The 16,316-nt window shown below is 35.6% G+C and overlaps 1 protein-coding gene across 2 annotated transcripts in view; it reads left to right on the forward strand.

The window, feature by feature from the left end:
• Window positions 1-216: 216 nt before the first annotated feature.
• LOC111055427 (vigilin) overlaps window positions 217-16,316 on the forward strand; it is a 49,419-nt gene continuing 33,319 nt past the window's right edge. The window contains exons 1-7 of one of the 2 annotated variants that reach the window (XM_039440441.1): window positions 217-260; window positions 350-423; window positions 6,564-6,869; window positions 9,795-10,028; window positions 12,382-12,588; window positions 13,919-14,134; window positions 15,708-15,897. In XM_039440441.1, coding sequence (XP_039296375.1) covers window positions 6,624-6,869; window positions 9,795-10,028; window positions 12,382-12,588; window positions 13,919-14,134; window positions 15,708-15,897 — 1,093 coding nt within the window. In that variant the 5' untranslated portion in view covers window positions 217-260; window positions 350-423; window positions 6,564-6,623. Of the gene's footprint in view, window positions 424-6,563; window positions 6,870-9,794; window positions 10,029-12,381; window positions 12,589-13,918; window positions 14,135-15,707; window positions 15,898-16,316 lie in introns of both variants that reach the window. The other variant, XM_039440440.1, reaches the window with a different exon arrangement.

Below are 16,316 nucleotides of genomic sequence, written 5' to 3' on the forward strand. Positions count from 1 at the left end.
AAAAAATTGAATAATAATATGTCGATTTCTCAGGACAGTTAAGAAATTATGTTCATTGTAAAACTAAATAATATAACTAGAAATAACAATAATTCTTTTCAAAACTGTGCATAGATGAGCACTCTAGTATTGCTATTGATCGATGTCGGTGAAAGGCAACACTAGCGCTACCTGTGCGGATTGCTCCCAAACTGATACCCTCTCCTGTCTTCCTTCATCACATCTCATATCTCATTCATTTCTTGTCTACCTAATAGGAGGTGAGTTTTGTTTTCTGTGTGGCATTTTCACTGTAGAGTTGAGTTTGCCGTACATATTTTAGATTTAAATCTGTCAATTTCATTTTCAGGACAACCTAAACAGCCAAACTGGATATTATTTGAAGGAGGTTTCACTAGGACGGCTTTTTCGGATCATAATTTTGTAAGTAGCAGTGTGAATTATTTGTAAATCTGGTAGATGTGACTGCCCCTGGCTTGCATGTTGACACGTATGAGTTTGAGAAAGTTGGTTGATTGATAGCAAATTGACCTCTGTAATTAACTATATAAACATCAATACTTGTACAAATGAATTTTCAAAACATATTCTACAACAAACACAGACTTGTTCAACTATTTTAGTCATTTGTGTCATGGAACTTGTTTTGCGTTGATAATATTTAGGCTAGGTTTCTGACTACGTGTCACCCTAATTCACTACTTCACTTGCCAAAAATACAATCAAACATCATATTCCCCACAACTAGTAACATAAATCATAGTGTTAATCATATTTTATTCAAGTTTTACACCAAAATTATGTGCATTTTGTCAAACTTGTAGTGATAATGGCTTAGTGATCGTATGAAATGTCTCACAGTCAGCATACCGTATTCTCTGCTTACAAGCATTCCTGATCCCCATTTGTTTTGAAATATTTTTAACAATCTTTTGAAAATGACTAGATGTTTTTGGACATTGGTGCAAACTTTGAGCAGTTTCTTGTTCCAGATTGTAGTTGGCAATAGATCGTTTCTAATTTTAATGCAAGTTTATTCGCCCACATTTCTTGTCTAACCCTGTAGATGAGTAAAAATCTAATAGAATTATGATAATTAAAACTTGAACATAGTCGTTAAGATTATTAAGTATTTGGGTCTAAAGATATGTTTAGGCTATAGTTTATTTGTTAAAAACTTTGCTAATTATACTTTGATTAGTCTATACTTGTTAAATAGAAGTTAGTAGCCTATTAAAAAAGCTTTTGAGTAGACCCGCATTAATATTTGAATTCCATTTCCTGTTCAAAATTTGGTTTAGAAATGCAGGAAATTCTTTTTATAATATAATAAAGGCTTAATATAACAATAATTAAAATCCAAATTATGTGAGACCAAACCTTTAATCATAACCTAATCCAACTCAACAAAGGTTTAGAATTATAGGTAAGACTGTTCAACTAGACATAAAAATTTGAAATATTCTTTATTAGAGTAAAGAGTACACTGAATCAAGGAATAATATTAGTATCATTGAAAACCATCCCATTTTTTATCTACATTGATTTTATAGTTATGATATCAACAATAATTAATACTGCCGGTTGAATCTATCAAATTGAACCTCGGTTAACTGACGTCATTCAACGGGGAACTTGAATACGTATTTATTGACTATCCAATAATGTCATTCAACCCCGGTTAAATTATAAAAGTTATGAGCATTAAAATAATAAACACAATAGAGTAGAGATATCTTAGATTCATAATAATAATAATTAAGTTCATAGAAACTAATGAACCTACCAAACATAAAATTCATAAATAATTAGTAATTTATGGCAAATTTTTTTCAGTAATTTTATAGAAACTAAGAAACCTTTAAATTCCTTACAATATACATTGTAATAAATGTCCAATATACATTGGACTACATATTGTTTCACCGAAAATCTATTGATAAGCATTTCAAGATCAGAGGTCAAAGCATCGTGTGACTTTCAATAATTATCTAAAATGAAACCATAAGAAAATTTTGACAGTAGCTGATAAGAAGTCGTCACATTCAGTGTAATCTGCAAGCTGTTCATGTAAACTACATTTGAATAATGGTGCCAGTTACAAGTGAATAAACTGTTTACTAATTACTATATTAGAGCTGCATTCTGCTGAAATCTATTTATAGATTTATCTCAAATTCTAGTAACTGCTCCTTTCACTTGTGTTTTTGAAGGATTAAGTTACATTTGGTTAATGGCACTCTATTATCTTTTGTTATCTATGTGTTGGTTGGCTTTCTATTAACTGTTATAATTATTATCCACAATATTGATCTCCTACCTTCTATGATCTCCTACCTTCTGAGATTCACGTTCTATTTAAATTGGTTTTATATCTTTGTCTCTGTCATCAGACAAAGCGTATAGCTCTACCCTCTTCCTCACTCTTGCCAAGTTGTTTATGGACTATGGATACTTATAATAAACTAACAGAATATTTCATATCAAATGTATTATCTAATCAAGAAAAATATATTTTCTTGGTGAATATAACATAGTTGATAATTGACCGAGCGTAGTGAGGTCTAATATTTAAGTCGACGGTTTGGCATTTCTCTTAATGTTTAAATGTTTATATGTTGCGCATTTACGGCGAAACGCGGTAATAGATTTTCATGAAATTTGACAGGTATGTTCCTTTTTAAATTGCGCGTCGACGTATATACAAGGTTTTTGGAAATTTTGCATTTCAAGGATAATATAGAAGGAAAAAGGAGCCTCCTTCATACGCCAATATTAGAGTAAAAATCAGACTATATTATTCATCATAATAATCAGCTGTCGAGTGGATTATAAATTGCATGCCATGACGCATGCAATTCAATATCTCAATGTAACTTGGTAAAAAATCAGCAGCTGTGTAGACTATTAATTGCAAGCCTCATTGAATGCAATTTTTATGTACCATTAAATGAACTATTGATTGCGTGCAATAACGCATGCAATTGATACCTAAAATAGCGTAGTATTGTCTCTCGAACTTTTTCTTCTTTGAACTCGGGCTGTCCTGTTGCCAGTATGTCTTGAAGGAGAATAGCTTTTGATATTAGCATTTTTGATGTACACCAACCCCAACAGCCATTAGCCGTTTTCACACCGATATCTCGCCGACACGACATACAGACAGGATTTACTCTGATGGACAGTATAAGAGGAGGCTGCGGTTTATAACTGCGTGAGGTCTACTGTTCATAGAACTACTAGTAATATAATTGACCATTAATTAACAATTAATGTCAGATTAGATAGATGTCTCGAATTACAGCCATCCACTATAGAAGGCGGTGTAAAAGCGGTGAGAATTGGCAACAGTGTTCTCCTATGAAATCCCTTGACTTTGAAACGTGACTCTTACTTAAAATGATGGAAATTTGTAGCCTATACCAATAGGCCTAATTCTGATTACATTTGGAGCATTCACAAAATTGTCAAGTCGTAGATATTTTAATTCAATAATGTTATCATTGTTCAAAAAACGTTGATAATTTCAATGCTTACATCTACAACACAGTCTTATCAAACGTTTGCAGTACACGAGTTGGGTTTTTTGCATCAATCAGCATGATTTGACAAATAAATTACGTAATCAGATTAACTGATTTGACATAGTTGAAATTGACATAGTTGAAATTGTTCGCTCAACTGTTATGATTTTCTTGTAGTTGAATGAGAAGGTGCACACAGGTAATATAAATTACGTAATCAGATTAACTGATTTGACATAGTTGAAATTGACATAGTTGAAATTGACATAGTTGTAATTGTTCGCTCAACTGTTATGATTTTCTTGTAGTTGAATGAGAGATGCCCAGGCTATAATGGCAGCGTCTGTTTAGCAATGGTATTGCTATCCTTGTCTACAAAACGGATAGCACTATCTCTTTCTCGCTTTGCTCTGTTGCCAGATCCTCTTTTAACAATGTAAAATTAATAATTATCTAAATATTTCATCTTAATTATGAAATTATTGAAAAATATAATTTCTTGCTCAATAAAATATAATTGATTATTTTAAACGAGAATAAACCGTTAATATTACATCAATAAACTTGAATCAGCTACCGTCTATAGAAGGCATTGACAAGACAGAGGATCGGCAACGTTTTTCTCCTATCTTTCTCCACTGCCATTACAACGTGGACTTTACTATTATAGTGCTCTTTAAATAATATTGATACGGAGTTGCACATGTGTTTCAATTATGCTGTAGTTAGACGTGAGCCTGCACATTGAGGCAACACCTGAAATTGTTGAACAACTGTTCCAATTCTTTATTCTAATAAATTCTTTATATTCTAATAAATTCTATAATGTTCCATTATTTTTTGACAGATAGTACTTGACGATTTCCTATACTCTTCAATGAGTCTCCAGGAAGAAAATTTAATCAAAATCTTGTTGGATAAAATGGGAACGTGCTAACTAAAGAACAAAATTCTCAGTGGCCTTGCACATAACATTTATTATACAAATAATGTGGTGTTAACTATGACATCTATTATTGCAGACAAACGAGTAATCATTAATCATCATTTAAATTTCAAATCATGATGACGATTCACGTTTCTCCTCTCCTATTTCCTTTCCTTGTTCTTCACAATGTTGATCTAGCCATAATGTAGCCTACCCAGGTGCAGGTGTTGCTATTAGAAAAGTAGGTCATAGTATTTGCTACACAACTATAATGGAGTCCACGTTATAATAGCAGTGTTTGATTAGCAATGGTTTTGCTATCCTTGTCTGTCATTCATCAAAGCGGATAGAGCTATTTCTTTCTCGCTCTGCTCTGTTGCCAGATCGTCTTTCAACAGTGTAGAATTAATAATTAAGCATCTAGATAGTTCATCTTAATTATGAAATTGTTGAAAAATATAATTTCTTGCTCAATAAAAAATAATTGATTATTTTTAATAATTATAAAATGATAATTGATCAATTATAAAATTTTAAACGAGAATGAACCGTTAATATTACAACAATAAACCTGTATCGGCTACCGTCTATAGAAGGCATTTTCAAGACAATAATAATAATATTTTATTTTCAACAAAAGTATAACAAAAACAATGTAATACAGTTGAAAAACGTCACAGATGTATAACAGAATAACATAAAAGGCAGAGGATCGGCAACGTTTTTCTCCATTGACATTATGACGTGGACCTCACTATAGATTATTTATATATATATATATATATATATATGTGTGTGTGTGTGTGTGTGTGTGTGTGTGTGTGTGTGTGTGTGTGTGTGTGTGTGTGTGTGTGTGTGTGTGGTGATATATTTCTAAACAAGTTGCCTAAATAATATAGATTTTTAGAGCATGACTATAAATAACGATCTGTATTAGTTCCTTGTTGAAAGATGTTCTTATAGTGTAAATTAATTTTTATGTGCCAAATATATATAGTATGAGAATCGACTTCAACTCTAACGATACCTACGTTAATTCGTTAGATTAGGAAACTGAATTTCAGTGAAAAATTGGCAAATCCTTATACCCCTTTCACAGGAGGTCACAGGATGAAAATAAACTAAACCTATGAACTATCATATAGGCTATATCTATATTTTTATGTATTATCATAGAGAAACAATAGCGTAAGTAGATATCCCATTGTATAGGGCGTTTATGTCGCAACTTTTACTGTTATCTCAAGCTGATTACTGTAGTTTATTGTCGATTTTTTACTGTTTTGGCCGGGTAAGTGTGTATGAACGGCACAATATGAGAGACTACCAGCGTCATAAAGCTTCACGGGAAAAAACTACGTGGACTATCGGCTTGAGATAACAGTAAAAGTTACGACATAAACGCCCCATACCATGGGATATCTACTTATGCTCTTGTTTCTCTATGGTATTATGTTAAATATTGAAGAGATTTATTTTTTTTTTTTGTTGTTGACAATGTTCAATTGTATAGTTGTGATCCATATGACTGTACTGTATTGAACAAATCTGCAAGTCTGCAATCTCGTAAGCCACCGGTTAGGACGGCAATTACAGCCTTAGATTCAGGTTTCCGTTTTAACTGAGGCCTGGCAACAAGCGTGGTCAGCAAAGCAGAACATTGACATCCCATTTGTAGCCAAAAGGCCACCAGGCTTCGATTTGCCTCGTAAAACATGGTCGGCATTGAATAGGGTACGAACTCATCATGGTAGATGTGCCTATCTGATGCATAAGTGGGGGAAGGCTGACTCCCCTTTCTGTGAGTGTGGAGCAGTCCAGACTGTGAGACACATAGTGGAGGAGTGTCCCAGATCAGCATACACGGGTGCACATGAACATTTCCTGGTGGCTAAACCAGCATCAATAGCCTACTTAAATACCCTGGAAGCATGCCTCTAATTTCCAGGTCAAAAGTGACTAAGATATTTTCATTCGTTTTATATATGAATTTTCTATTGTTTCCTTTTTTTTTCGAATTTTGTGATCATAAATGTGTTGTGTATACTGCCATACGCTAAATAAATTGAACAAATAAAAAGTATTCTATTGTATATTGTATGTGTTGGCAGTGGCCTTGACGAATCGACCAAACGACCCGCGGCTCTAGATTGTGAGAGTGAGGAACTAGAATGATGATGATGACGACAAGCAATGACCAACAGCAGCAGCAGGTGACAGCTGAGAGGGAGACAGCAGAGCAGCAGTTGGCTGCCTCTCCCTCTAACGAGTACAGTCACAACAACAACAACTACAACGACTGCTTTCCGGCGCTGCCTGTACAGGGCGGCGGAGTGGGAGGTCAGGGAGGGGCCCCTGCCTCCGGCCAGGCCGGCTGGAACAATACTGTGCGCGTTGGATCCAGGGAGACCACTATTGTCAGTAAAACACTATTATTGTTCTTTTAATAGTACAGGGTCAACGTTAGTAGACAAAAGGTTGATCACTCACAGGTGTATGATTCAAAGTGGTGGGGGGATCGCCAGCGTGACGTCACGTGTAGTAAAAATGTTCTAGAGTAACCACACTGAGCATACAGTTTATTCACTGTATCTTCAAATATATCGTCGTATAATCTCCTCAAGATTGACCTAGAACTTTAAAATTCTCCATACTTATAGCGAATGAATCACCGATTCTAATGATGTTGTTAAATATTTCAAGTTCATTCAACTTTTATGAATAAAATAAAGTTGAAAGTTTTTTATGAATCTAAAAACGTGACACGAAAAAGTTAATAAGCTGGAAAAGCGTTAGTAGACAATGTTATACTATTATAATTTCAGATTAACCCTTAAAAAATCTTGATAAACCAATGCATCGCAATAAACCGATAAACCGATCCCGATAAATCCGATGAATTTCATTCATTGTAAATGCACTGAACACATGCTGGTATCAAGCACATGTTCTACGAGAATCAAAATATCTCATCCCCGAAATTCACAAGCTGATATATAGCCAAACTACAAAATATAAACACGACCTAGAAGATGAAGAAACCTGAAGGGTTTGAAAGGGAAGGTTAGGAGGTGGGGTTTTTGCTTTTATATGGCAAAATGATTGTATTATTCAAATGTTTTAATAATTATTGTAAAGCAGAAACAGAAAGCTTGCATGTCAGAAAATGTTTGTGTTATATAATTTGACTATACGACACCATATGATTTTCAAGAATGCGATATTCTGCCTACTCTGTACTACAGCCTACGTCACGGCTGCAGTTCCCCCACTCCAATTGCATTTCAACGAAAATACTATAGATGAGTGACCAACCTTCTGTCTACTAACTTTGGTACAGGGTGACACAGAATAACGGGAACTTTCTAAAACGCCATAAAACATTAGTGGGAAGGGAAAAAATGATATTATTCAAACTAATGTAAAGTTCAAGACTTGCCATTTGAGAATTATTGATAACATCTATCACTTTTTGCACAATTACTTCTTTAAGATGGCTTCCTCCTGCACGAATACACTCTTGAAATCTGTGCTGAGATTCCTGAACGATTGCAAAATGTAATATTTTAGAATAAGAGGTATAATTTTTCAACATAATAATATACTAATTGGCGAAACCAGCAAAAGCACAGTTTGAGTGCCGGTGACGAGTAGGCTACCAAAACAGAAAACGATACTATTACTTCCAATGGAAAAACTTTGATTCAACATGGTTAGCTGAACTATAATATTATAACTTTACAATTCAATCAAGGTGAAAGTGGGGAAAACACATATGTTAGTTTGATGGCGGCAATACTAGAGAAAAAATCAAATTGTGTCATTGTGAATTAGGTGAAAAACACTTGTTGATTTAATCCAATCAATTATTTTTTTTAGTACTTGATATAGTGCCGTGTTTCCAGTATGCCGTAGACAGTTCCCCTATGTGGTTAATGAATTGATTAACCTGTTACCCGATAATTTAATTTTAGATAGCAACACTAAGGGCTGGTTTCCGAGCTCGGCATTTAGCCAAGTCCTAGACTTTAAACAGCTGGAGTCGGAAAATTGGCTTTCCAAAACGGGGCGTAGTCGCAGCTTTTATAACAGTAGTCGTAGTTTTTTTTTTTCATTTCTATAATTGGAAACGTTTTTACTTGACGAAATTAGACATTCCTAAATAATTTAAAATAGCTGAAACTTTTCACTTGTAGTTTTTCGAAATTTAATTCAAACGTGACTATGACAATGACTGCGACTACGCCCCGTTTTAGGAAAACCAATTTTCCGACTCCAGCTGTTTAAAGTCTAGGACTGCTTAGCTAAATGCCGAGCTCGGAAACCGACCCTTAGTGTTGCTATCTAAAATTAAATTATCGGGTAACAAGTTAATCAATTCATTAACCACATAGGGGAACTGTCTACGGCATACTGGAAACACGGTAATTTGATGGCGATCTGAAATTGTAAGCTGGAATAATATAATAATAATAATTTTTTATTTCCATCAATATACAAACAAGCAATCAAGCAATAATAAACATAAAATACTTTTCCTACTATAGTTTGACATTAATAATATGTGGAAATATTCAACCATGCAAGTAAAATCACGTCCGCATGATGAAGTACAGTTGAGAGCAATGCATTTAGACAAGGAACAAGCAGAGACAGAGAAAGCTGGCAGATACAAATTCAACAAGGAAAATATATGAAAGATTAATCTAGTATTAATAATTATAATAATATATTATTCATCACGCAGGACGTAGAGAAACAAAAAAATATATATATTTCAAAAATGATATGGAATAAAAAATTATTACTTAATAAAAATTATTAAATAAATACCCATCAACCAATACATTAATAAATACATAATATTAATATATCAACAAATATTTCATCAATTAAATATTATTAACAAAAATTATTATAAAATATTATTTTAGGGAATAAAAAACATTACCAGAGTTTAGGAATATAACGGAGAAAAATAATGAGCCAGTCAATAGGAAACAATGAATTCAACTCAAACACTTTTTTAAGAATTATTAAACAAACACTAAAACATTATTTAAAACCATTTTGAAGTGTGTAGAGAATATATTAATGAAAAATGAAAAAAATAACATTAATCAGTTTTGGCAAAATTGGAGCAATAGATCATTCATCACTGGAAATTAAATCATAGGGTTGTACATGGTTTCAAGATCCTCTCGGGTAATACTTAGTAGCCATTTCTTGATAATAGATTTAAGCGACTGTATTGGATGTTGGATCTATTGTAATAAGACAAGGCATTGATTGTATTGTTTTAAATGTTGGATGTATTGATATAAAGCATTGTATTGTTTTAGATAGTGAAAGTGCCGGCTGAAGAGCGGCCCCGCAACCTGACAAAGAGCGACCAAAATGGAAGCAGTTTTGGAGAGAAAGAGTCGATACGCATGTGCAAGCAGATCAGCAAGGATACCAACACACTGCTAGAGATGAATGTGTCACGTGACCAGTCGGCCACCTTCCTCATCACCGGCAAGCACCAGAACATAGCCGAGGCCAAACGGCTCATCCTGCAGTCCTTCCAAGCACAGGTTAGCAGTAGCACTCTATGCTTCTACTCATCTATGCTATGCTATCCTATAGTGATGTCCACGTTATAATTGATTGATTGATTGATTGATTGAGTACTTTATTTATGTAGATTACAATATATACTGTCTTATACACTTATATACAATAGCTTACAATACAGCAAAATTATAGATGAATTTACATGATATAGACGAAGAAAATAATTATTGAACCGTATATGATATGAAAAAGCAATTTGTAATATAATAACTATAGATAATAATCATATTGTTATGCATCTACATAAATTGGCGGAGCTTTGGACATATCAATGTCCATTCTTCGGAAAGAATATTAAAAATATCCTCCCCACTAACTCTCTACCAAATCGTCGTATTGGTATAATGTCGTATAATGGCAGTCGAGAAAAGATAGGAGAACAACGTTGCCGATCCTCTGTCATCTATAGACGGTAGCTGATATAGGTTTATTGTTGTAATATCAACGGTTCATTCTCACTTGAAATAATCAATTATATACTATTAAGCAAGAAATTATATTTTTCAACAATTTCATAATGAATTTCCATAATTTAGATGAAATATTTTGCTGATTATTATTAATTATGTACATTGTTAAAAGACGATCTGGCAACAGAGCGAAGCGAGAAAGAGATAGCGCTATCCGCGATCCGCTTTGTTGAATGATAGACAAGGATAGCATTGCTAATCAAACACTACCATTATAAAGTGGACCTCAGACCACCTCACTATGTATCACTCTTCATGCCGGCCCCACACTCTTGCCGAGTGCGTACCAATGACGACGAGCACGAGTTTTTGAATTGGTTACTATGCCAGGGCTCGCCTTGGCTCCGACTTTTGAGTTGAGTGATCTTGGTTGAGGGTTAAGTGTAAGAGAGTGCCGACTGCGCCCTTACTTCGCCCTCCTAGGTCAAAAATAAAGGCAGTCATTCTTTTCTATTCTATTTTTGTGGAGACGCGACGAGCGAAGGCTGTAGTGGAGTGTAGATGGGTCACTACTTGTCTTCTGGTCACATTTTAGTGTGGATGGCGGACCGCCATTTGAGTGTTGGCCCAGAGGTATTACACCAGCAAGAGATGAACATACTACAAGTTGAGTTTCGAACTTGATTGATGAACTGCAAACACTGATAAGCTGTTGATTGATTAGCTGCCTTTATTAAAAACCTAGGAGGGCGAAGTTAGGGCGCAGCCGGCCCTCTCTTACACTTGACGTAGAATCCTTGGCTGCAAACATATGATAATAATGATATTGATATTGTGCATACGATTGATTTCAACATAAGTTTTATCTCGACAAAAAACAACAAAATTTACCGACTTGTTTAACGGTGTAGAATACAAGATAGCATTAATAGTGTTGGTTTGTGAACTGATTAAATTTTGTTGTTGGTGAGAAAGCTGTTTAGAAGCTGAATAGTAGCGACGCAGTAACATGGAATTGGAAATAGTTATTTGTGCAACTAGTGCGCAAAGTGTCAGTTTGCTGCACCGAAAGAAACGTTTACGCCCGAGCCGTAGGCGAGGGCGGAATGGTTTCTTGAGTGCAGCAGAGGAACTTTGCGCAAGTATTTCACATTAAGTTTTTCCTACAGTTACCATTGAATATGAAAAGTGGGTAATTATGGGTAAAATTGCCTGAAATCCATCAAATGTTTTTCTGTGTAATTTTATTATTGATAAAAACCTTAATCCTAAAATCCTAAAGTCCTCGTTGTCCTTGGTTATAATATATAATAGTAATAATTAGCGCGTTGTGCTTGGTTGCACGTCTGCTCACTATAGCAGCCACAGCAGTCACTGTTACCAACTTCATTTTGATTTTGCTGCACTGTTGCTCCATATAACCTACTAAGTATTTTGCGTTGCCATGTTGCAAATCTGGAGTGCAGAAAAATTTTTCCCGCACTAGAGCGGAAAAGTGATTCTTTGCGTTCTGTAATCAGTGCAGCAATGGCCACTTTTCAACGTAACTGTAGGAAATGTAAATGAGTTGCTAACAGTTGCAAAGCTGCGCGCTCCCTTAGCAGCTAGTGGACGCTACTATAGAGTAACCCCATGCAAATTGTAACAGCCGCATTGTGAAAATATCAATTAATTTGAAAATCCACTTTGTGAAAATACTTGAGGACTGAAAATTTTGTGAATTGAAGAACTACAAGACTTGACCTATTTCGGACTATGTGTTATCTAAATTTGGGAGAGGAATAGCACAAGGTTACCTTATTTTTTCCTCTCCCTATCATTTTGATAATGTACTTATTATATAAATAAATGAATGAATGAACATGTTCTGAGTAAACTATAGTGTGTGTGGTTTATTAATTAGGCGCAAGACTCGATCGAAGTGCCGAAGCAGTATCACAGGCTGATTCTGGGAAAGCAGGCGACCCGCCTGAAGGAGCTGGAGAAGGAGAGTGGGGCCACCATCAAGGTGCCGTCAGCTGCCGACGCCAGTCAGCTGATTCAAGTCACCGGCCCCAAGGAGGCCATCAGGCGAGCCATCCAGCTCATCAAGCAGATATCTGACGAACAGGTGAGGATCACCATGTAGTGTGTAAGTGTAGTTTGCAATGGAGTCAGGTCACCGGCCCCAAGGAGGGCATCTGACCAACAGGTGAGGATGACCATGTAGAGTGTAAAGTCTGGTTTTCACTAGTAGAGTTAGGTGGGCCGTCCACTGGAACCGATTTCGTCCGAACTAGCATCGGCCGAAAACTACCGAACGATTCCCCAACAAAGAAAGCTATAGATGCTCGTCCATTGCAACAGGTTCATACGTCCGTGGACTGCCGTATCCGAATTGAATGGGATTTTCCGGCTCTATCCGGACCAAGTCGAGCTGGGACATCATCCTAACCTCAAAATTGTTTCACAGTCTTGTCTGTTTTTGTTTTTTGAAGTTGTTGTGTTTTATAAAGTTGTAACTATGGACAATGAAAAGTTGTAGTGTTTGGTTCAGAGCATGCTCCATTGTGGGTTATGAGAGACAAAAGATGTCATCGTCGTGATGATCAAAGGAATCTGTGAACAAAGATTGCTGAACAAATAGGATCTGAAGGTAAGATTATTGTAATGAATAACTCATTTAGTGGATATTTGTGTATTCAATTTTCAAAATCTCAATATAATCATTGTTTATGAAACATTTTGTTGGCTATGATAGTAGTTAATTCAATAACAAATAGTGGGTTTTTGATTTTTATTAAAATTTTTTAAATTAGTGCAATATTTCTAAAGTTTTTAATTTATTGTGATACATTCTGTCATTCATTTAGAGTATAAAATCAACCTTCAAAATTCAAAATATTAAATCATCATTCCTGGACCGAAAATCAAGTAACGAAGCAGTGTGTGATTACATTACCTTATTTTTTGGACAATATTAACATTTTATCAAAATTTTTGGAGAGAAATAGTACAGGCTCAGCCTAGTTTTTCCTCCAATGTCATAATTATATTATGATTATAGTATTTTATACAATAAATGAAAAAAAAATTATTCAATATTCAATAGTTCAGCCAACTACTGAACTAGACTCGAAAACTCGACTCTTACTACTAACTACACGAGGCGTTTTTTACCGAAATTTCCATAACGGCAAGGAAAGTTGTGTGATTTTTTCTCTAGGGTATTCTCTATGGTTATTTTGTCAAGCCATGTGTATTTAGTTGTTTGTTGTTTTTGCTTACTGATTGTGGATGACTACTATGCCAACGCTCGCCTTCACTCCGATTGGATTCGGAGGCACTTTTTGTCAACTCGTAATTTATATAATAATTTGTATAATAACTCTACTAGACGGTGAGTTGTCTCAACTTGATTGGAGATTGTGCATTGAACGTGTTGTGTGTTTGCTTTGCAGTCTCGCAAAGCGATGGAGCGCATCATAGTGCCGCGCACCTATTGGCCATTCTTCTGCGGCCACCAGAACAGCCGGCTCACCGAGTTGATGGCCGACACCAAGACCAAGATATCGCTGGCTCCCCCCTCCACTGGCATCGACGAGATAGCTATAACTGGTGACAAGGAGGGAGTGCAGGCTGCCAAGGACCACATCATGGCTGTCTACAACGAAATGGTAGGTCTTTGCCATCTTCAATCAATAGTATCTAACGTCACAAGGACGGGAAGGGGTCTTTTGCAGGCGAGGCGTTAGCCGAGAATAAAATTTCATTCGAACAACTGCAAAAGACGTTCACGTCCAAGTAACGTACACTATTTTTGTCATAATAATCTAAAGAAAGGCCTTTTCAAAACGAGAAAGATGACATCAATAAAAATGTTTTATGATACTTCTATCTAAAATGGCGGCTAATTGAATTTTTAGTTTTTAAGGAAATGAGGGGTTGTAACTCAAACGATTGAACTTTATCAAATATTTCTTTGAAAACTAAAACTTCAATCAGCCGCCATTTTAGATAGAAATATCATAAAACATTTTTATTGATGTCATCTTTCTCGCTTTGAAAAGGTCTCTAAAATTATGTATCACACAATGGGTCTTTACATTCAAAATATTTGAGTTACAACCCCTCATTTCCTTGAAAACTAAAACTTCAATCAGCCGCCATTTTGGATACAAGTAAGATAGAACATTTTCATCGATGCCATATTTCTTGTTTCAAAAAGGCCTTTAAAATAATGTACCACACAATGTGTGTTTACATTTAAAATATTCGAGTTACAACCCCTAAGTCACCCCCTTATGAGGGGTTGAAATTCAGTTGTACCATAGAGAAACAATAGCGTAAGTAGATATCCATCCCATGGTATAGGAAATTTATGTCGCAACTTTTACTGTTATCTGAAGCCGATTACTGTCGATTATTGTCAATTTTTACTGTTTTGGTCGGGTGAGAGTGTATGAACGGCACAATTTGAGAGACTACCAGCGTCACACTGCTGCATAGGAAAGAACTAAGTGAACTATCGGCTTGGGATAACAGTAATAATAATAATATCGAGTGACCTGGCTGGCTCAGGTCTGGTGTCAGAGTTTTCAGGTCGCAACTGATCAATTTCAGGGCCTCTGACATGACCTAACGACTGCTTTTTAGGCAGCCGGGACCGACGGCTTAACGTGTCCATCCGAAACACGGGAGTGGCCCGAGATAAATATCTTGCCCGGGCCGGGATTTGAACCCGGGCCTCTGAATCATAAAGCCAGCATCTGATCCACTCGACTACGGCCACTCCTATAACAGTAAAAGTTGCGACATAAACGCCCTATACCATGGGATATCCACTTACGCTATTGTTTCTCTATGGTTGTACGTCAAAAGGTAGAGTATTTGACCAATAACTTATTTATTTATTTATTTATTAGATACAATACAATAGTCGGAAAAGAAAAAACAGGCTATTGTCCAAAACTTCTTCAATTTCCTGATTTTGTCACAAATCGTCCAATATTATGTAGGTTATGTTCACTTCAATTTCAACACCAAATCTTCAATCTAAAACTATGAATCAGAATAAAACAAAGAATTTCAAATTTAGATAGATTGATAATGAAACTTCCGTTAAAACAAAAACCAAACTTCAAATATTCACTATATTATCCTAGAAGTTGCAATATTATATTGAAGGGTTATATTGAACATATGACTGACTGACTGTGTCTAATTGGTGGTTTGATTGACTATTGACAGAAAGAGAAGTCGACAACGGTGAGCGTGGAGGTGGCCAAGTCTCAGCACCGCTATGTGATTGGGTCGAAGGGCAGCGGCCTGGCTGAGATCCATGAGAAGACCGGAGTGTTGGTTGAGATGCCACCTCTCGACTCGGACAACCAGTCGACCACCATTGTCCTCAGGGGACCGCAGGAGAAGCTTGGACCAGGTAACATTTCACACCGCCATACCAACATATCGATTTCATTTTTGTCAACTCAAGCAGTTCACTGCCGTGGGCCGTCCACTGTTTTTCAATAGCCTTTTGAAAATATCCTTATTCCCATTTTGTCTCAAAGCTGACGGCAGTCTACTCATAAATTTGATACCCATATAAGAAGTATTTTTTTGTGTAGTTAAGAAGTTGATATTGTGGTAATTATTCATATTGAATGAAAAAGACTCAGAAGAAAAACTCAGTTTATCAGAGATTGACAATGGTGTAATAACCGAAACCGGTCTTTCTAATTATCAATAAATCAGTGGTTTTTTGACAATTTCTTAATCTTTTTCATTCAAGAAGTCTTTTTCTCATACTGAGCTGTTCTGTGGTATTGTGCAGAAAATGTACTCTTATTTTTTGTGTCG

Source organism: Nilaparvata lugens, chromosome 14 (genome assembly GCF_014356525.2).
Source record: "Nilaparvata lugens isolate BPH chromosome 14, ASM1435652v1, whole genome shotgun sequence".
Lineage (NCBI taxonomy): Eukaryota > Metazoa > Arthropoda > Insecta > Hemiptera > Delphacidae > Nilaparvata > Nilaparvata lugens.